The sequence below is a fragment of the Chroicocephalus ridibundus genome, chromosome 1 (assembly GCF_963924245.1).
Source record: "Chroicocephalus ridibundus chromosome 1, bChrRid1.1, whole genome shotgun sequence".
Taxonomy (NCBI): Eukaryota; Metazoa; Chordata; class Aves; order Charadriiformes; family Laridae; genus Chroicocephalus; species Chroicocephalus ridibundus.
Genome location: NC_086284.1, coordinates 164,397,769 through 164,418,519, shown reverse-complemented (window position 1 = coordinate 164,418,519; position 20,751 = coordinate 164,397,769). Strand labels below are relative to the sequence as shown.

General features: G+C 54.3%; 1 protein-coding gene across 2 annotated transcripts; it reads left to right on the top strand.

Moving 5' to 3' along the window:
- The first annotated feature begins 2,420 nt into the window (after positions 1-2,420).
- On the top strand, positions 2,421-19,974 carry PDGFB (platelet derived growth factor subunit B). Of its 2 annotated transcripts, none has more exons than XM_063322458.1 (7): positions 2,421-3,411; positions 9,961-10,057; positions 13,298-13,381; positions 13,879-14,084; positions 15,840-15,981; positions 16,390-16,559; positions 17,796-19,974. In XM_063322458.1, exons 1-6 carry the CDS (start codon positions 3,322-3,324, stop codon positions 16,524-16,526), a joined length of 756 nt encoding a protein of 251 aa, XP_063178528.1. In that variant the 5' UTR covers positions 2,421-3,321; the 3' UTR covers positions 16,527-16,559; positions 17,796-19,974. The 2 variants fall into 2 exon arrangements, with proteins under 2 accessions (XP_063178528.1, XP_063178527.1); XM_063322457.1 differs by having other exon boundaries at positions 3,307-3,411; positions 16,390-16,555.
- The last annotated feature ends 777 nt before the right edge of the window (positions 19,975-20,751 follow it).

The following is a 20,751-nucleotide window of genomic DNA, read 5'->3' as shown; positions in this document are numbered from 1 at the left end:
AAGCAGGCCTTGCAGCAGCTCTGGCTGCTACCGAACAAGAAATTTGCAGCAGTCCCTGTTAGCTTACTGCTGAGTCCTTCTCCTCTCCGGCGGTGATATCTCTCCCTGCTGAGGAGTTTAATCAACCCTCCCACACGCAGGCTGTTCTGTCATGGCCAGGCAGCCACTACGGCGTGGAGGACCCCCTACACAGCTCCAACGAGGTGGTGTGGAGGCAGTGGAGCCATGCCAGGTTATTCCAGCGCAGAGATGCTCAAAGAGTACCCAAGCCTCCATTTACCCCTCATGAACTGTAAAAACATAACGTGGTCATGGACATTCAGAACCTAGCTGCCCTCAGATAAAAGGGCTTCCAGAAGCTGGTTTGGCCATCCCCAATCCTCAGCTTTGCCCTTGCTGACCACCAAGGAGCCCAGGGCTATGGCGTTCCTTTGGCCAGAGACCTCTGGAGCGAGGTGAGGTGGACCCAGACTCTTTTAAAACCCTTTTTTGGAGTGTCCTACAGACTTCAGAAGGAGTTTCAGCACCCAGGTAGACATTAGAGCTGTAGCTCCACCCTGCCAGAGGGTTGGAGATGAATCGTCATCACATGAAATGGCTGGTACGCTGCTGGCGGGCCAGGACAGAGAATGAGGGGGATTCTAAGAGTGTCGTGTGGAATTTGCGGTGGGACAGGGCTAGCATGGCTGGAGCGTCTAAGGTAAAGTCCTGTTAAGGTCTCTGGCAGTGGAAACGAGCAAAGGTATGTGTTGCGTTTCCACTTCCTCCCATTTGAGCTCCAAAATTGGGACTGAGCCACTTCAGACTCGGTTTGAGGGACTCCCAGGACACTCCTTATCTCTGCACTTATGCCACTTCATATGGCTCGGCCTTTGGAGCTGGCATGGCTCTGACGAAATCCACCACTGGTGGGGAAATCTGCCCCTTCTTCTTCTGGGTCAGTGCGAAGTGTCGCTAATCCCTTGCCATCTAAGAGCATCTTGACACGCTGCCCTACCGTAGAACCTTTCATTTTGTGTTTGAGCTACTGCCTCTGTGATGGGAGGAGCAGAGGAGCTATGTTAATTAAGCAAGCTATGTGTCTCTGTGCTTCCTGCCCAACATCCACATCGCTGAGACCAAAGTCAGGTTCAGGGGTGTACCTAGCCAAGCTGGGTGGTGTTCTCAGATGCCTGCTAGAGAAGAGCATTTGGTGCTACCAGAACTGAGCACCGCTGCTCAGTTCTGGTAGCTGCTCCTCGTACCCAGACGCTTTGGGTGGTGCATCCGTGAGCGCTGGTGCGAGACCGTGCGTTTTAGAGCGGGTTGGCTGCATGAGGCTCACAGGCACCTAGATAGTCTAAGGGAGCATGTGCGACGCTGTGAGCTGAGGCCACTGGTATGCCGGTGGGTGTATGTATGTGAGAAAGGAAGAGAGAGGGGGAGAGTGAAGGAGAACACATGGGTGCCCAGGGATGTGTGAATGAGACAAAATTTGCACGTAGCAGTGCATGCGAGCAGCTCGAACAGAAGCGTGTGCGTAGCATAGAAAAAGCAGGAAAGATGCTTGGGATTCAGAGCGAACGCCTGCCGAGCGCCTGTGGTGCATGACGGTGCAGGAATGTATCGGTGGATACGAGCCTGCACAAAGATGGTGCAGAAAGCCCTCCTGCTCGTGCCTGGAGTGTGCTTTTGCGAGTGTGCAACTCCGCACCGGGAGATCGCTCGTACGTACATGAGAGGGCGTGCGTACGGGTGTTTTTTCGATAGGATATGACTCTTCCTTGAACTCACCTGTTAGCAGCCTTCCCCTCCCCATCCCTCTCCCCCCCCTCCCTCCCAGCAAATATCTGCTTCCTTAATTTCCCTTCAGATGTTTATTACATTGTGGAGATAATCATGCAGCAAAATACCTCCTGGTGCCACGAGCAACATCAGATTGTCTTGTAGCAACGTTTAAATTTATCTGGCTTTTTTTTTTTTTTTTCCCCCTGCACACAAAGAGGTGTGAGATATTAAAGCCGTTTCTCTCCCCGGAGGTAGTGATGTAGCAGGGCAGGGAAGAAGGCAAGTGGAGCTTAGAGAAATGGGCTCCAGACTGCAACAGCGAGAACCTGGGGCCAAAAAAATAACAAACTACCGTGCCGGGAACTCCTCTCTTCTTATCTCTTGCTGAGGAGAAAGGAATTTCTGTCTCCGTTCCTCATGTGATATTAAAGCCACATTATACAGGTTATTACAGCATTAGTCATTTTTAATTAATTTATCATTTAAATTAACACACTTTTTATTTTGTCAGCAATGGACTGCTACTCCCTCACTAGATTTTTCGCCTTGATACCCAGCCAAGAGGAGGATGGCAAGTTATGCTCCACCCATCTCCTCTCCTTTATAAAAGGAGCAGCCCCAAGTGCCAGTTTAGTCTCTCTTGCAGCTCGCAGACTAAAATAAAGACCCATCGGCTCGCTCGCCTCCCCTTCAGTTTTACCTTTTCTGCTTTTTTTCTTTTTTTTTTTTTTCCCTCTCCCTTTCTTGTCGCAACAGAGCGCGGGAGGCAGCCGTGACTCCGCTCTGAGGCTTGTCAAGGCTCGGCGCACTCACACACACGCACACGCAACCCACAGCGAAAACATTTGCTCTCACCTGTCTCCAAACCCAAAGCAAACCTCAACGTCCCAGTGCAGCGCCGACACGTCGAACGAGAAAGGCACCCAAGCCACAGCCTAATGCAAGGGGAAGAAATTCAGCCTACGGTAGCAACTTTTCGCTAAAAAAACCAAACTACCAAGCGGGCGTAAGGAAGAAAAGGAGCATTTTAAGAAAAGGACACCTGAGGGAAGGAGATTTTACCTTTTGGATTTCGTACCAAACTTTGGAAAAGTTTTTAATTATCATTTTGTGCATCTTATTCTGAGGACATTCAATCACCGTTACCTGCATGTAAAAACCTTTAACGTATATATCTTTCAACAAGGAAGACAACCAAGAGGGAAAACCAGCATGTGGACCACCTAGCAAAAGGCAACACCGAAGCATCCCTTGCGGCGAGAAGGGGGGGGCGCAGGCTCTGGATGCCTCTAATTTTGAGGGACTGCATTATTTTTACCACCGGGCTTATGAGATAGCGCAGAAGCAGGCGAGTCACCCAGCGTTACCCCTCTCTCCCCTCACCACCGCCACCTCCTCCTCCTCCTCCTCTTCTCCCAAGGGGCTCCCGCCGCTCTCCCACCCGCAGCCGGGCTCGGAGGGGGAATGGGAAGGCGCGGCGCCCTCCATGCCTGAGGCCGGGCGGCCGCGGGGCTCTCTGCGGGAAGCGCTCTCCCTCCCGGGGGCTCGCCGTCCATGTGCCCGCAGCCGGCGGGGCCTGAAGTCGGGATGAATTTCGGCGTGGTCTTCGCGTTCATCCTCTCCCTGCCCCTGGCCCGCCTGGAGGTGAGTTGCCGACGCCGGCAGCGGGCGGTGCTGCCGAGCTGCGAGCCCCGGGGCGGCGGGGAGGCGTGTGGCGGGGGGGAGACCGGCGGCGGCGGCGGCGGCTCCGGCTCCTCCCGCCCCGCAGGTGCGGCGGGGCGAAGCCCGGGGGTGGCCGGTGCGTGGGGGAAGCGGAGCCGCACGGCGGGGGCGGGCGGCGGCTTCTCCTGCCCCGTTCTGAGGGGAAGGGCTGGGCAGGGGCGCGCTAATGGCGGGCAGGGCCGGCCGCCCCCCGGCCCTCAGGAGGGGCGACCGTTGGGGCCGTTTACCCGCCCTGGCGGCAGCGGCTGCCCCCCCACCTTCCCTCAGGGGCGGTCGCCTCCCCTCAGGACGGGCCCCGCCGGGGAGGCTTTCCCTGGAAATCAGCCCACCCCCGTGTATGTCCCAGGCTGGAGTCATCGCCGGGCCGGTGGGGAAGGGGAGATGGGGCTGAAGACCCCCCCCCTCCGCTCAATGGCGGGGCAGGGGGCGCTGATGGGGAGCGCCCCCGAGGACCCTGCAGCCTCCTGCCCTGCTGGCAGCTTCACCCAGCGGCTGTCACCCCTCTGCCGAGCCTCTCACCCCCTCTGGTTATTTTGGCATCGGAGACCGAGGCCCGCTTGGTTGCCACCTCCGGCGTGAAACCCAAGCTGGCATCGCCAAGGGGCTGATGGAGAAAGGGCAAGGGGACACACACACACACTTTGAAAGGGGCGAGGAAGGGGACAGCGTGGCTAGAGACACCGCACCGGGGTGACACGGTTATTGGGGAAGGTGTGTTTCCAGCTGGGGCCATGGGAAGAGGCAGGGGATGAGTGTCTCTGCTGTGCTTGCACGGTCACGCAAGCATCTCGTCCTGCAGCCCCCCTGCACGCTCCGCTCAGGAGGGAGCAGGGCACAGGGTGGGGGCCAGGTGGTGGGATTTGGCTGATGAACGTACACCCCAACCCTCTTCGGTTTCCCTGCTTGGAAATCAAAGCCTCACCCCAAGCCGTGGTCAAGGACAAGGAGCCTTTGACCTCTCCCACCGCATTTTGTGGTCTGATCGTGTGCAGATTGAGGGGATCAGAAAGTCCCTCCCATTTACACTTGGTGCTCGGTTCCCACTTCAGCTCTACCCAAGTATCTGCAGTGTGGAGGTTGTCAGGGGCAGGAAATATCCCTCCACCAAAACTTTCCTCCCTTTGCATCATTTCTTTTTTTTTTCCTTCCCCGTTTTTGGGCAGCCCCTCTTGTGGGCGGCAGAGAAGGGGTTGGGTGTGAAACATCACATCACCTCCTTATGGGCCTGTTTTGCCCTTGCTCAAGCCGCAAAGGGAAGCAGTTAGAGCTGTGGGCTGCCCAGTGGTTATGTTTGTTTTGGGCAGAGGATGGTATTTCCTTTGTGGGTGGCTCAGATCTCTTTCTCCTGTGCAACATGAAACATCAGCTATGGTTGGTGCTGGGGAAGGGTGAAGATGGAAGTGTCTGATCCCAGGGGACTGTTATTCTGTGCTGTTATCCTGTTAAAAGACTGCACAGCTCTATGACAGCCTCGTAGGGTTAGAGTTTGGGAATTCTGACTCTAGGTTTCTTGGGAGGAATCGTGATACTTGTCATTTTGTGACCAGAGAAGCAAGAAGGTTTTTGCTTGGGTAGATGCTTCTGCCTGTAGTCATTCCCCACATCTAGTTTGAGGGCAGTGTGTTGCACCTCTGCACCAGGCACATACCACACGACTCCTACCAGGCTGCTGAACCATAGTCATCCTCTGGACGGGGCTTGCACCTCCTCCCCAGCCCTGCCGGAGAAAGTGCACGGGGAACAGAGGCCTGAGCCGGGAGATGGAACCTCCCGAGTCCCTCTCCCTCTTCGATCACACCCATCTGGAGCTGGAGGGCCCTGGAGCTCTTCCAGCAGGAGGGAGTACGTTCGAGCCTCAGTGGGAAGGTATTTGCCAGTTGGGAAGCGAGGATGCTAACCCAATTTGCATTTGCCCCACGGGCTGTAATAGTTGCCTTGCAACATTTACAGAGCTGGGCTGAGCCTGGCGTGGTTGTGGTGGGGTGAAGCCCCACTGGCAGGGCTTTTTGGAATTCCCGAGGAATGGGGTGCGGCCTGGCGCCTGCTTATAACCTCATCCCAGCTCCCCATAGCGTCTTCTTGGTGCAAGGCTCCGGGGCTCTTCCCAAGTCTTCCTAGCGTAAGGCTGTGACAAGGACATAGCAGTGGAAGCTGGGATGGATGACACGTCTGGGGTGAGCTCGTGGAAGGAGCCAGGCGAGTCGTCCCTGCCTCCCTCTCACCATCAGCTGATGCGCAGCGGCAGGAGAGAATGACAGTGGTTCCTGCGCTGTTTCCAGTGCTGCCGGTACCCGACCGGCCCCAGGGGGTGGAACTGCCTCCAGCCCTCACAGGGGAGGGGGGGGGGGGAGTGTGGAGGAGCAGGGTGGGGCAGTGGAGTCCCCCTTGAAATGGGAAAAAGCGTGGGTAGGTCTGGCTGTATTTTAGGAACGTGGGCTAGATCAAACATTAAGTTGGATTCTTTTAAGGGAGGAAAACGTAAGTTGCCGTCCCACGTGAAAGGGGCTGGTGTGAGGAGGGTTATGCCTGCTGTGGGGAGAGGCAGGTGTGGTCCTCTGGCAGGTGGGTGTCGGGGTCCCCCTGTACCTGGGAGTTCTGCTGGAAGGGTGGGAGTCCTGTGCCTGGGGAGCAAGAGCCTCTGGGATTATCAGGCCAGTGGCAGGTGCTGCTGGTCTTGCCCTCTGCCAGGGAATGCCGTGGAGTCTCCCCTTGGGGTCCTCACATCCGCTTCAGAGGGAATTAAAAAATGCTGTTTGTCTGGGATTTTTTGCCTGGCTGATCACTCGAGACCCTGCTGCGAAGATCCCCTGCTGTGGTCGGCGTGGAGGTGCTCGGGAAAGTCCTCCTCTCCTGGGCAGAGGAGCAGATAGCTGGGTGCTTCCCAGCCCTGGGCCAGTGCTGCTGCTACCATTCTGTGTGTAGTCACACGTGGGCGTGGAGACACACCACCCAAAAAAAGAGGACTGGAGGAGTCCTCACCTTGGGAGTGTCCTTGGCTGGTTCCTTTGAGCCCTGAGGGTCTGCTTTCCCTGCCAGTTGCACAATCTCTTCTCCCTCCTCCTCTGTATCTGCTGTGCTACCAAATGAGACGCGCCTTCGGGCAAGACTCTTGCCTGTGAATAGCTGGAGGGAGGACTGGAGCACAGCCCTGCATATTCCCTGTGCCACCTCTGCAGTGGCTGACTGCAAGGGGTCCTTTCAGCATCCCTGCTGCTCAAAAGCATACGTTGGCAGAAAGCTGCAGAGGCAGGGGGTGGTGGGGTTGGGGAGAACGCTGATTTGGGGAGAACATGTGTGTTGGGAGCAGGGATGGCATAGGTTTGCAGCTGCCAAACAGCGCTGCTGACACCTGGGAGGAGGGAGGCAAAGGGGACATGCCGAGAGGCCCCGGCGATGTCATCGCAGCCACCCAGGTGCTCTGCTGCCTTGTCTCAGGTGCGCCGTGGGTTTTACCCCCCAAGTGTCAGCAGCCGGGAGAAGGGGAGGGGACGTCCCTGCCAGGGGACTGGCAGAGTGGGGTGTGCCCCTGCGATTCGGGAGGAGAGCCAGGCACTGGGGGCAGAGGGAGGGAGGGAGGGAGGGAAGAACAAACTTACTTTCTTCTAGGAATTCAGGGCCTCGCAGGAATACAAGGCCAGGCCTTGGGGCACTTGACAGCCAGCCAGGAGTCCATTGAGACAAAAGTCGTCTTTGATCTGCCGTGCAGTTAAAAAAGGAGATTGTTAACCTGTGCTAGACAAATAATTCCAGAGGAGCTGCTAAGCAGGAAAAGCACCGGCTGCTGGGGCTGGTCTGTTGGGGATCCCACCACTTGCATTGTTCCTCCACCTTCTGACCCCATGGGATCAGGTGGAGGTGGCTGGTGGACCTCTGCTTCCCTGTGTCCCATTCCCACCGAGTGCACTGAGCCCAAGTGCGTGCGGTGCCCTGACCTCAGAGCTTCCCAGGCATAGGGCTGGGATGGGGGACCAGGGGCATGGCTGTTCCCAAACACAGACCCCAGATGGAGCAAGGACAAACCGTGCAGCTCAGGTAGCTGCTCTTAGGCCAGCCTTGGACACGGTTCTGTGGCACAAGAGGAAAGTAAGGAGCTTCACAGGCTTGCAATTGTCGCTGGCAGAGCTGCCTCACAACCCCCGGGGAGGAGGACAGGATTATGAGCCATGTGGGCTGGTGATACGTCGTAGCCATGCTGATAGTATCTGCAACATGAAAAAATTGGCACCTAAAACGGCTGCTGGGAGCAGGGAGTGGAGTTTATTCCTACAGGCAGTCCCCAGCAATCCGGCTCCTGAGGGCCTGCATTTGCAATCCCTGATTCGTATCTGTTTCCCCTGCTCAGTTAGCAAGGTGACACCTCCCAGCTCGCCTCCAAAGTCACTGAGTCTCGTAACACCTGCCCACGCTCTCCCCTAGCGAGTGCCAGAGTTTAAAATAAAGTTCCATTTCCTACATGTATTAAGTGTCAGGAAGGACCAGGGGCATCCGTGCACAGCAGCATTCGTACACAAATGCGTTTGGCTGACAGGTGCAAACATTAAAAAGCCTGCAATTTCACCGCCCAGCGCTGAGCTCTGGCTGCAAGTACTGGGAATTGCAAATGATCCCTTCTCCAGTAAACGCCGTGTGTGGCGCAAGGCAGGGAGTGCTGCAGAGCCTCTCCGGCACTGGGCTGTTGGTCCCACTCTTCCTCACGCGGCAGGAGTTGTCAGAAGGCATCTTCATTTCGCAGCTATTCAGTGATCCCTGAATTACACAAGTCTCGCTCTCGCTGTGCATTCAATCACTGACGCTGCTTCCCTCTCCCTCAGAGACTGAAGAAGTAATGCCTGGGGATCTAAAATCTGCTTTTTGCTGCAGGCGGACAGCCAGATCTGTGGTGAGATGTGACAGTGACAGGGACGGAGTGGGGCAGAGAGGCTCGATCTGACTCGAGCGCTCTGGTGGATCTGGCTGAGGAGGTTTAAGGCACTAGCGTTGTCTGCTCTGCGGCTGTCCCAGGAGATTTCTGCCCCATGACTTGGGCTGCAGCAGCCTTCAAGCCACCGTGTCCTAGTTTAAGTTACAGCATTAGAGGGTGGGCTAGCAGGGCTGAGGAGGGAGCGCTCCTATTGCCCTGATGGTAGAGGCGAAGGGCAGGTGGCCAAGGGACAGGCACGTGTGGGAGAGCGCCAGGCTCAAGCTGCCATGCAAACGTGGCCATAGGTTTGGGCTAAAGCCCTCACGGTTTAAAAGCCAGCATTTAACCACCTGCCTGGTGGTTTTCCTCGACTCCAAGCAGAAGGGAGATGTTCTACACTGAACGCAGGCAGGGAAGAAATAGCTGTACATGAGGAGGATCACACGCATGCCACCAACTGTCCGTAAAAACCCACACGAAAATCCCTGCGTTTCACAAGCACAGGAGCCAAGCTCTCCTCTCAGTTACAGGGGCATGTGTAGGGCTGTGGCTCGGAAGGCATCCAGCACCCGGCTGAAAGAGCAGCTTTTCCGCATGAGTAGCCCTGAATGAAGAAAGGTAGGAGCTAAGCAAACACTTTGGCCAGTACTTTCCTCCGTCTCTTTTTCTAGTCTTTCGGAAGTATGTTTTAATCAGTGCTTGCTTTCCCACACTGCTCCTTTGTAGTCTCGTTAAGTGCTGTCACTGGGGCCCATTCAAGCCTGGTGCCAGAGTAAAATTCCCAAGAGATTGATGGCGTTGCACCTGCCCGCACAAACCCTGATTTTGGCCATCATCTGATGTCTATAAACCTGCTTGCTTAATTTTTTTTTTGCGCTAGCCTGCAATGGCATCCAAACTCCCATGTGTTTCTTCATCCAAATCGGCTCCTCAGCCCACCATCTCGAACAGCCTTTCATGTCCTCCCTGCAGCGTTTGTGGTTTCACCAGCAGCGAGCTCAGCTGCGAAGGTCAATCTTCCTCTCCAACCCCCACCTTTTTTTTTTTTAACGAGTATGCAAATGATGGATATTATTGGGCCACTGTGGTTTGAAAACACACGCGCACGCACACGCACATACACACGATATCTCACAAAGCCCGTGAGGGAGTTTCATAACAGAGGGAAATATTGGGAAGGTTTTATCTGATAGCGTAAGGGAAGTCTGTTAAAATGCCTTTACTGCAGGCAGCAGGAATGAGAGGCCACCTGGAGAAGTCATACAGCACCGGAGAAGGAAGCCTTGCTGGCTGCTTGCATAGCGTTCAGGGCTCTGCTGGAAAGCCCAGGCATTTTGTGGCTTTTTCAGTCTCCCATCCGCTTTGTGACAGGCAGCAAGAGGGGCTCGCTCGCTTTTTCTCAGGTTTCAGGCTTGTGCCTTCATGAGGGCATGTCTTTTGCATTTCGCTGGTTCTGTCATGCCTCGTCTGTGCTCCTTTGATTCCCCCCGCTCCCGCTCTGTGGCGCAGTATTTGCAGATGACCCCTCTAATGCTTGTTTTTCCCCTTCTTTTCTTTTTGTCATCTGGCAGGGGGACCCCATACCCGAAGACATTTATGAGATTTTGGGTGGCAGCTCAGTGCGCTCCATCAGCGACCTCCAGCGTGCCCTGCGGATAGACTCCGTAGGTAAATCTCCTCTTCACCAAACACTCCTCTATTTTTACTTCACTCTTTTGCGGGGAGGGAGGCGATATTCTGTTTTCCAGCAGGCACACTATCAACAGACCTCGCTATACATATATATGAACCATTCAGGAGCCAAGACCTGGCTATTTACACACCTCACCCCTCTGAAACCTGTAGGAGTTAAGCAACTAGATGCCTTTTTAGATCTCCTGCTAACTGACTGTTCTATCGAGGGACACTGGCTTCCAAAAATGATAGGAGATGGGCAAGGTGAGTGCCAGGAACTGAGGTCAGCACTTTTCACCCTGAGAAATGCACAGGCAGCAGGTCTTGAATTGGCTAAGGATCAGTTTAGGAGGTGGAGAAATGGGAGGTGGAAATAGGGTGACAGAGGAGGAAAGGGTTGAGCGGGTTGTCAGGTTTAGCATCCACAAAAGGCCATGAGTTCCAAGAAGCTCTTAGGACGGGAGCAGCAGAGCACGTGTCCATGGGTGAGATACGGGACAGGGGCTAAGTCAGGGTAGCGTCGCTTCACCTCCTGCCCGTAGATAAGAGCTCCGGGGGCTGCAGTGCCTCGGGGTCACTTGGCCAGGGCTGAGCGCAGCCAGCGGCAGGAGCGGCGAAGCGTGGAGGGGTCGGCACGTGTGGGAATTGGAGCACGCGCCACGGCGGCTGGGCTGGCCCAGGAATTTATTTATAAACGGTCTCTTCAGAGCGAATTCCTTTCTATTCTAACCCTGCTCCCGCCCGTCGTCCCCCGGCCCCCCCAGCTCGCCTTCTCTCTCGTGTTTTGTCTGTTTGGAGCTTTGTAATCCTTGCCGAGACACTATCTACGGGGGAACAGAATTTCCTGCTTTTGTTTCCTATGCCAGTCCAACCACTGGCGCAGTCTCAAAAGCATTCCCGCTGCCTTTCAAAACGGCCCTGGAGGGGCAGGGGGGGAAAGTGAGGGGGAGGGCACCAGCTGCGTTCAGCTATTGTTTGCCTTAGAAAGAGGCGACGAGGCTCCCCACCACCTCCACGGCCGCTCCCTGCCCTCACCAGTTCCCTCCTCCTCGTTCAGGAGCCACACAATGGGGCAACTTCCAAAATTAGCTATGCTGGATTGTCCCAGGCTGGTCCCCCCGCCCCAACCCTCTTCAGTGCTGACCCAGGGTGTAGAAGGACAACCTGGGGGAGGGAGGGACCCGGTTTTCAATAGGAGATTTGTTTCGAGTCAACAGTTGTTGCTATTTTTTCCCCCCTCTCTCCTCTCATCAACTCAACCTCTGCGCAAAAGGTAGCCCCCACCCTCGTTTGATAAAATGCCAGGCAGTGCAGGATGGAGGGGTGGGGAAGGAGTGGCTGAGAAGATGCGTGCAGTCTGTCATGTCCCCGTGTCTAAGGAACAGCTACATCTCTATTGCAGTTACTAACCACCCTCACGGTTAAGAAATGGGCTTCTCACGTTGGCTTGAAAAGCCCAGGGGAATGAGAGAAGGCTGCAGAGCTTCGAGTCACTGGTTTCACTTCAGGTCCCAGATGGGAAAAGCTGGTCAGGGAAACAGAAAACGGTGCTGTGAAGCTGTCTCGTTGCACCTTGTGGCTCTTATCTGCTCCCAGATAGTGACCAAGGGGCATAACGATTTGCTTGCCTTGTATAGAATACACTTATTAGCAAATAAGTGTATTAGCAAAATAATCCCAGATTGGCTGGAACTATTCCCTTGTGCTGTCCGTGCACCTGTACATGTCACAGCTGCTGCCCTCCACTGACTGCACAGGGAGCCAGGATTAGGCAGCTCCAGGAGGCAGATGAGCTGAGATACTGCTCTCCTGACCTTAGACACTAACGTAGACGCAACCACAGAGGTGTGTAGAGGGGGGGTCATCTCCCTTAACTGTGGCTGCCTGCATAGCGTGCATGACCATCTAAGCCAGTCATCCAGACACCCTCTGTAGCCCCTGAAGAACTACATGCTCTTCTAGAGCATAATCCACCAGATCTCATTTTAGTTGTCTGTCTCAGGGTGAGATGAATGGTGTCCTAGAATTGATCACACCTCTCTAGCCACTTTAAAGGGTGTCTGCCTGTCCACCTCACACATAGTTGTTGACTGCACAGGCACATGATTCCTACCTTGTGAATATAGCCTCGGTGCACCCATCCCAAATCCTTCAGCAATTGCTTCAGAGCTGAGTGGAGAGCAATGTCCCTGCTTCCCCTTATGAGGGCTGCACTACGGCAGGACTGAGGAAGAGGGATGGGACATGATAGGTGTGGGAAGTCTGCTCCACCGCACATCTGATAAACAGAGATCTTCCACTGGCCCCAAATTTCCCTTTAAGAAAATTGCTCCCTTGATGCTGACGTCCATTCAGCTTCCTTCAGCTGCTAAAGCGGGTCAGAGAAGGAAAGAGCTGTGGCTGGGTGGGAGCTATCTCCGAGCGCGGCCATTGTCCAGAGCTCAGGAGGGGCTGCGTGTTGGAGTGCTCCATGGGGATTATGGGCATTTCTCTATTCAGCACTTCCTATGGGAAAAAGCAGTGGGGTGGGAGGGAACTGCTGAGGGCTGGCCTGAATGCTATCTGCCTTCCTCTTCCATCGCTGACTGAACTACCTCCAAATCCTGCAGCTTAGAGTAGGATACCTTAGAGTAGGATAGGGGAAAAGCCATTTCAACCTCATTTGTCTGTTCTTCTGTTGTAAAACTGACTCTAACCTAAAGTGGCTGTGGTGAGTTGAGAGAGAGAAAGCAAGCACCCCACTTCCCACTCATCGTCCCCTTCACCTGCCCCCTCACACCCCGACTCTCCCAGTCCCAAGCCATCCCAGCAAGGCACCTGGGTGTTATATACCAAACTTTCTTCTGCTTCCATCTGGTCTTTGATCCTCCTTGCTGTATCCTGATCTTAGCCAGCTGATCTGAATCCCTCTGCTACTCCTCTCTGACACCAGAAAGCCCTGCCGTAGGCCTTGTCCTTCTTGAGCTGGAGTTTTCCTGTCCCAGACCTGACTGGGACCCCTCTTTCCCTATAGGCTTGCTGCTTTGAGCTGCCTAATCTGAGCCAAGAGCAAACCTAGAGTCTCCATGCCCCAGCACAGCTGTGACCTTGCTGGTGGATTTACACCTAGCATGACGTACTGGGGCTGTGGCTTATCCCACATCTCTGCACTTTGCCTGATGAGCAGAGCACAAGCGCCTCCCATCTTCTCCTGCCTCTACCTGGTGCTATTAGGTCATGTCTTTCCCTTTTCAGAGGAGGATAGCTCGAGCCTGGACCTGAATGCAACTCAGCCTGGTCAAAACCCCGTGGCCCTGTCTCGAGAGCGACGAAGCCTAGGTGAGTCAGGGGTGTTGCACCTTGTGATTGTTGGGGTACTCACCTGAGAAGCTGTGGGTGGGTGCAGATGCATGCCTGAGATATATGTTGGTGGGGGGGTAGTGGTTATAGTGTGCATGGATGTGTAGACAGATGAGAAGGAGAGTCTGGGCCTCATGTAGGAGCTGGGTGTTACGCTTCAGGAGGGCAGGAGAGGGAGTCTGGAGCTCTGCAAGCTGCTCTTCTTTAAATCCTGCTGGTGCTGATTTGCTCTTAAGAAGTGTCATCTCCTACCTAGGACTGCCCCTCCAGTGAGAAGCATCTTTTTACTGGGGGCTCCTCCACAAGGCGCGGTTCTGTCCAGGGAGGGAGCTGGAGGGGTGGGAGAAGGAGAAAGAACGTGAGTGTGTGTGGGAGAGCCGTGTGGGGTCTTTCTTTTCCAGTAGAGGTGGCTGCAGTGGGTTGGTAACAGCTGCAAAGCCCCTTTCATCTCCCATTCTTCTCTTGGCCCTCCATAGATGCTCTGGCAGCAGCAGAGCCAGCTGTCCTCGCAGAGTGCAAGACGCGGGCGGTGGTCTTTGAAATCTCCCGCAACATGGTGGACAGCACCAACGCCAACTTTGTGGTGTGGCCGCCCTGCGTGGAGGTGCAGCGCTGCTCCGGGTGTTGCAACAATCGCAACGTGCAGTGTCGACCCACCCAAATTCGCGTCCGGCACATCCAGGTAAGGGAGACAATTCCCACCGCTGCCTCCTCATACAGCCCACCTCCATCCCCCAAAAACCCCCCAAACCCCAAAACCCCCCAAAACCAAAACCACAGTGGTTCTCGGGTGCAAGGCTCGCACAGCGGCCTGTTCCCTCACACCCCCTCTGCAGTCACGTCTTCTGCGTTAGCCATGGAGCGCTGCAGCCCCTGGCGCGGGGTGACATCCCTGCCAGCTGCTGGGAGGGCTGGTGCTGTCCAGCATCTGGGGACTGTCACCACAGCAGAGCCACAGGGCACCGGCCCCAGCTGCAGCTCCCCGCTGCCGCTCTTTCTGTGGCCGGAGGCGGCCTGGTCTGCTGTGTTAGAGCAGAAGAAACAGGACGCTTTCATCGCGGGAACTGTTTTTGATGCAAAAAGTGAAGGGCTTGCAGTGGCAGTCTCCGTCCCCGCCCCTGCTGCTGCAGCTTCTTCCCAAGAATGTGCACTGGAGCAGCTTCTCCTCTTTCTCAGCCCCACGGTTACCTCCTGACCTGCTCCAGCAGCAACCAGACACCTGACGGCTAACCCCTTGCTCTGATCCTGCCCTCCCCACAGCTACCAGTGGTCTCCTCACAGCTTCCTCCCAGACAGCTCGTTTAAAAATAATGCTTATCCCGTACTAATCCGCTGCCTGAGCCGTAAGAGACTCCCCCAGGCAGGCGGCAGAGGTTGGCTGGGAGAGGTTGTATTCACACAGCCCTTTTCATCAGGAAATTCCTTTCTCAGAAAAGCCAGGCGGAATGAGGGAAAATTGTGGGGGGGAGCAGGAGTTGTTTTTGTGGAAAAAACAAGTGAGAGGTCAAAAGCCAGCCTGAAAAAGTGACCTGGAAATGGTTTCTTTGAGGACAGAGGTCTCTCTATTGTTTGGCTGGAAGTGTTTGTCTAGCGAGCAGCGTGTGGTCTGAAGCGTGTGGAGTGGGCTTTCAAGGAAAGATAAACAGCCTGGCTGCTTCGGCGCTGGCTGAGGGATGCTGCTGGGGGCAGTGGGTTTGGAGGAATTCAATTCCAGACGCGCGGCAGAGCAAGTATTTATAGCTTGCGGAGCACTTCAGGGACTGCGGTCTTCTAAGATAAGCTGAGTGGGGTCAGGCTGGGCTGCTCCTGGAGTGGGAGGACCCCCTAGAAAGCTCGTGCCCTGTGGTGGGATGTGGAGCAGTGAGTCTTCCCTCTGACTCAGCACTGGTGGAGAGTCCAAGGGAATTTCCAGAGCACCACCTATCCCGTGAAACACAGAGCTGAGGGCTTCAGCCCTGTGAGTTATTAAAGGGCTTGAGACAAATTCAGACAGGCCTCAGCAGAGCTGGTGAAGCTGCGTTTGCGTGCATCGGGCCTGAGTTTTTCTCCTTTTGCCCTTCCTGTAGGATCCTGTGGGAATTAATTCTGGTTGCCCCTAGGTCTCTGCCATCACAGCTGTCAGAAACAGGCTAGCGTGTTCTGCGCAACCCATGTTTCTGTCCGTGATCAACCAGCCATCCTGCTTAAGCAGCGGCAGTAGTTAGGAGTGGGGGAAATAACCAGTCACATCCAAACTTGCCCGGTCTAGGTCTGCTCTGCTGGTGTGCGCAGAATTAGCTCCCGTACACACCACCCCTGAATTTGAACTGTGCTCTATAAACTGCCTTCTGACCCTTTAGGAAGAAAGCCAGTACTGAAGGGTACTGACACTGATTATTTTTACTGAGTGGGAGCTGCAGCTGTATTCATCTTTTGCTTGCCTCTCTCTTCCCAATAGGTGAACAAGATCGAATTTGTCCAGAGGAAGCCAAAATTCAAAAAAGTCGTTGTGCCTTTGGAGGACCACGTGCAGTGTCGGTGTGAAGCAGTGTCCCGTCAGCCCCCCAGGAACAGCCGGCCAGGGCCACGTGAACAGAAACGTAAGGATCTTGGCATTAGTGGAGCGGAGGGAGGCGTGAGAAGAGAGGCTGGGGAGAGAGGAAAGAGCCCTCCACTGTTTTTAATCTGCTTAGCTCCAGTGAGTCCCATGGGCCTTCACTGGTTTATACCAGCTGAGGGACATTTCCCAGGATGTCTGCCTGCCAGCAAGGGGCTGAAACAGAGGGAAATGAAGGAGGGGAAGGTGAGAGGTGAGAGGAAGGGCATCGTGGGAAAAGGGAGAGGGCAGAGACGGTGAAGAACAGAGGACAAGGGACAGAAGAACAGGAGAAGGAAGCCTTGTGGCCCTCCTGTTGCAGAGCTCTTTGTTGATAGCGTGTGGAGAAAGGTATTTCAACGTGACCCGGCTGCCCCTTGCTGTACAGACACTCTCCCCTCTGTTTTGGCAGGCTTGTCGCCATCGTTCACCACAGCCGCTGTCTCACAGAGGCAGCGAGTACGCCGACCGCCGGTGCAGAAGAGGAAACATAAGAAGTACAAGCATGTCAACGATAAGAAAGTGCTGAAAGAAATCCTCGTAGCATAGAAGTGCTGGCAGGGGAGAGAGAGCACAAGGCAGGTAACAGCAAGCTGCTTTTCCCGTTGGGAGAAATGCTCTCCCAGGACACAGTTCTGCCTGAGCACCTTGGACGCTTCCCACAGCACCAACCACTCATTCAGTGTGGGGCTTCTGCAGGGCCTGGGTGTGATAAAGCCCGGGTTGAAGGAGGGGGAAGGACTAGGCTGGGACCCAACGCATGCATCCTATTTATGGCTTTATGGCTCTTTGCAGAGGTGGAAGGATCATGCTGCAACCATACTCGCTCTCTGGCCCTGCCCTCTCCTTTCTCTGCCTCCCTTACAGGCAGAGAGCGCGCCTGACTTCTCTCTACACCTAAATCCCCTTGGGGTCCATGTAATTCATCTCTTCTGTGGAGCAACTTCTGTTCTCCTTTCTCTATTGATTCTCCGTTGAAAGCAGAGAATTAATGTTGCTCTGGGGATCCCTTTTCCTTTTATTTCATTAGTTGAGTTGGCAGAAAGACTGAAAAGAAAAGCAGCAACACTTTTGGTTCATCTCTCTCCTAGCGGGAGGCCTGCATGCATAAGAAGGGTCATACCAGGGGAAAGGAGAACTGGAATCTCTGGCAACAGATCTGGACTTTGTCAGTCCAGGGTCTGATTCTTCTCTCCCTGACTTGTGTAAACAGGAGTAATTCCCTCGTCATCAGAAGAATTTCACTGGTACAAGGGAGAGGAGAATAAGCCCTGGTTCCCCATGAGAGGGAAAGCTGCAGAAAAGAAAGAGTAGCCAGGGCATGGACCCGAGGAGCTGAATCTAGCGAGAGGTGGCACAGACTAACAGGGAAAGCCCTGGCTCAGGACTCAGCAGCTCCAGCTGTGCCGCAGCCCTTTGAATGAGCCTGGGCCGCTCACTTCACATTCCCTTGCCCTCGCCTCAGGAGAGGGGATGATGGGCTTCCACCCTGTGGCGTTTCAGGAGATGGGGATGAGGGGCACCAGGCGGTGTCTGGGGATTGGTATTCCCACGCTTAGCACTACGAGGGCTCTGATTATCCTGATCCTCCTGGCCAGCCCGAGGTTCCCAGGGTAGAAATTACGCAAACCCATGCAAATCTCAGCTCTGGCTCAAGCTGTCCAGGGGAAAAAATAGAGAAGGTCAAAAGCCCTCTTGGGCTTCTGATCTGGCACTTCAACACAAACATTTCCAGAGGAGAAAATGGGAGAGGAGGGGAGTTGCAGGGACAGAGGGTTACATATTCTAATGCCGTGTCCGTTTTTGTTTCACTTCCAGGTTTATTTAATGTATTTGCTGTATTGCCCCCATGGGGTCCTTGGATTGATAACTTTTCCTCTTTGTCCGTCTGCCTCGACGTCTGATTCAGACGGCAATTGGTGCTTCCCTTTCCATCAGTGGACCTTCTCCCACCAAAGCCTCTCCCTTCTTTCATTTATTAGCATAATTGTAAAGTTTTACACACAAGAAAAAAGGATGACAAACATGACCTATATATATATATATATATGAGAAAAGAACAAAGTACAAATAAAACCATGAACCCCGACAGCCACAATACGCAACGAGGACAGGACAATGCCTTCCCTGCTCCAGAGGACAGGATGGAAAATGTGAAAAGGAAAGTGGGTCCAATTTCTTCGAAGAGGAGAAGAAAAACAAATGGACAGAGGGTGGAAGGGGAATATTCTCTCTTTGCCTCCTGTTTCTGGTAAGGCTGGGGGCCCGCCTGAGATCAACACTTGCACTGGACCTACCTTTTGAAAACAGGCATATCTCAGATTGCTAGCAGCGACCGATGATGGAAAATGCACTAAGGACTTTTATCGCCCTACCTGGACAGATATGTATTTTTAACATGTGGGCGTATATTTTATTTTAAAAAAGAAAAACCAAAACCACTAAGATTTACAACATCTCGGGGAAACAGAACAGAAAAAAAAAAAAACAAACCACAAACAACAAAGAAGCCAAATGCATTCCCCCCCCTCCCTTTCCCCTCCTGCTCCTGGTGCTGACTGGAAGGTGTTTGGATCGTGGGGAAGGAGCAGACAGCGGCAGAATCGTCTCCACGCCCCCGGCCCCTGCCAAGGGGAGCCATTTTTGCACATGCTGGTGGAGAATTCGACTTTCCAGGCTTGGACTCAAATTATTTTTTAATTTTGTTCTGTATGTGTGCGCGTGTATCTGTGTGTATATATATATATATATATACGTGTGCGTGCGTGCGTGTGTGTGTATGTGTATTTATACATACATATATAAATATATATATATATATATATGTTCTTAAATGGATTTCATTCCCCGGTGGCAGGAAGCTCGGCGGCACGTGCACGCATCGGCTTCGTTGGGCCGGCAGAAAAGCACACTGTTAGTGCAACGTGCCTGCGAGGTCCGAGACGGGACGGGCAGAGACATCATCTGATCTCTCGCTGTCTTGTTGCCCTTTTCTCTCACTCTCCACCAACCCCCCAGCACAACTTCCTTGCAGGAGGCGAAGCGGCACCACAACAAGACCAACAACGGCCAAACTTAGAAGCATGACTTAATCTCCATGAGCTGTCCTTGCCTGCTCTGTGGTCCTCAAAGCAGAATCACGCCATTCCCCTGAGGTTTTTAACCCCTTCACGGGTGTCCTGCGCACCATCTCTTCACCGCTCTCCCCCTGCTGATGTCCCCGCATCTCCCATCGTTTTCCTCACATTTTCCCTCTCAAATTCCTTCTGGATTTTTGCCCGTTAGGTGTTCCCAGCACACCTAGCTTGGAAGTTGGTCTGTGTAGATATAGAGAAGGAAATGAGGATGGTCTTTGCAGTTGGCAGCAGCCATCTGAGACAGAAATGAGCTCTTCTAAGCGAGGAAGACTCGGAGGGCAACTGGATGGTCAGTTGTTGAGTTCCTCCCAGGCTGCTGCCTGCTCCGGAGGAGGGAGGAGGACTCTGTGTGCGGGGGCTATTTCTGCACACCTAATACTCACTCACCATTAGCAGAAATGTTACGTATGATGGGAATTTCCAGTGTCACCTTGGGGTCCCGGCCTCGGATCATGCCGTGCTGGGCACTCCAGAGTTACACATGAAGAAAGTGCCTGAGCAGAGCTGGCGCGGCAGCCCTCCCCTTCCCCTCCTGCCTCCAGCCGCTTCCCCCCTCGCACACACACGCACCCCTGTCTTGGGGCAAAGCCCCCAGCGGGAGCTGGGGGAAGGAGGTGAAGCTGTGACCTGAGAGCTGCCACAAGTTGTGGAGGGACCCAGCCCTCGCCTCCTGCAAGCCCAGAGCACTTCTCCTACCACTGCCGAGGCAGCACGTCGCTCCCTCCCTCCGTCCCCAAGCCCTCAAGTCTTAAGACACTTTGTTTTCCTGTTCCAAAATCTGTTTCCTTTGGTTTGTAAAGATGTTGAGGTTTTATTTTATTTTAATTTTTTTTTGCCTTTTTTTTTAAATGTAAGATTAATTTATACTCAGTACTGTATTTAAAGTTGTAAAAAAAAAAAAAAGGAAAAAAAAAAGAAACCACCTCTCAAACAGCATTTTCTCTTTCTTTTGTGAGCTGAACAAAATGCAGAGGCCAAACCAGCTCACCGTGGGGCAGAGCGGGCTTCCTAGGGCCTCCAGTTTCGTTTTCAGGATGCTTAATTCTGAGATTGCAGAGAGAAGCAACCAAAGCTGGGAAAATCCTGGGAGCCCACGCGCAGCCCTGCCCGCGGCCGGTGGTGCCACGCTCCGCCTTCCCGCCCGTCGCCCAGCGCTCGGGCTGGGTTGAAATGACTCAGGTGTTGGGGATTTCGTCTCAAAGAGCTCCCCTTCTCCGTAGCTGCTCTGTTCCGACACCCGGCCAGAATTTCCCTGTGCTTTCATCCGATCTCCGGATTCCTCTGCTTTGAAAGGGCTTGGGACAGTCGGCGGTGTTTACACTCCCCGAAGCTGTACAAACAGTCGGCCCCTTCCCTCGTTAGTCACATCGTCTAGACAGCGGCGGTCCTTCCCTCGGTCGGAAAGGCCGTTGCATTTCCCTTTCCTCCTGGCAAGGGGCACTCGGGCACGAGGCCGGGGGGAGCCAAGGCAGCCGCTGCCCCGTACCTCAATTTCGGGCCCCCCCCGCACACACACACAGCACCCCTAGTGCAGCGTAGAGCCAAGCGGGGGCTTGTGCTGCAATGGTGAGCCTGGGGAGCTCGGTCTCCGGGTGTGCTCCCAGCTGTCCTTGGTGGACAAGCCTGGCACTCCCAGG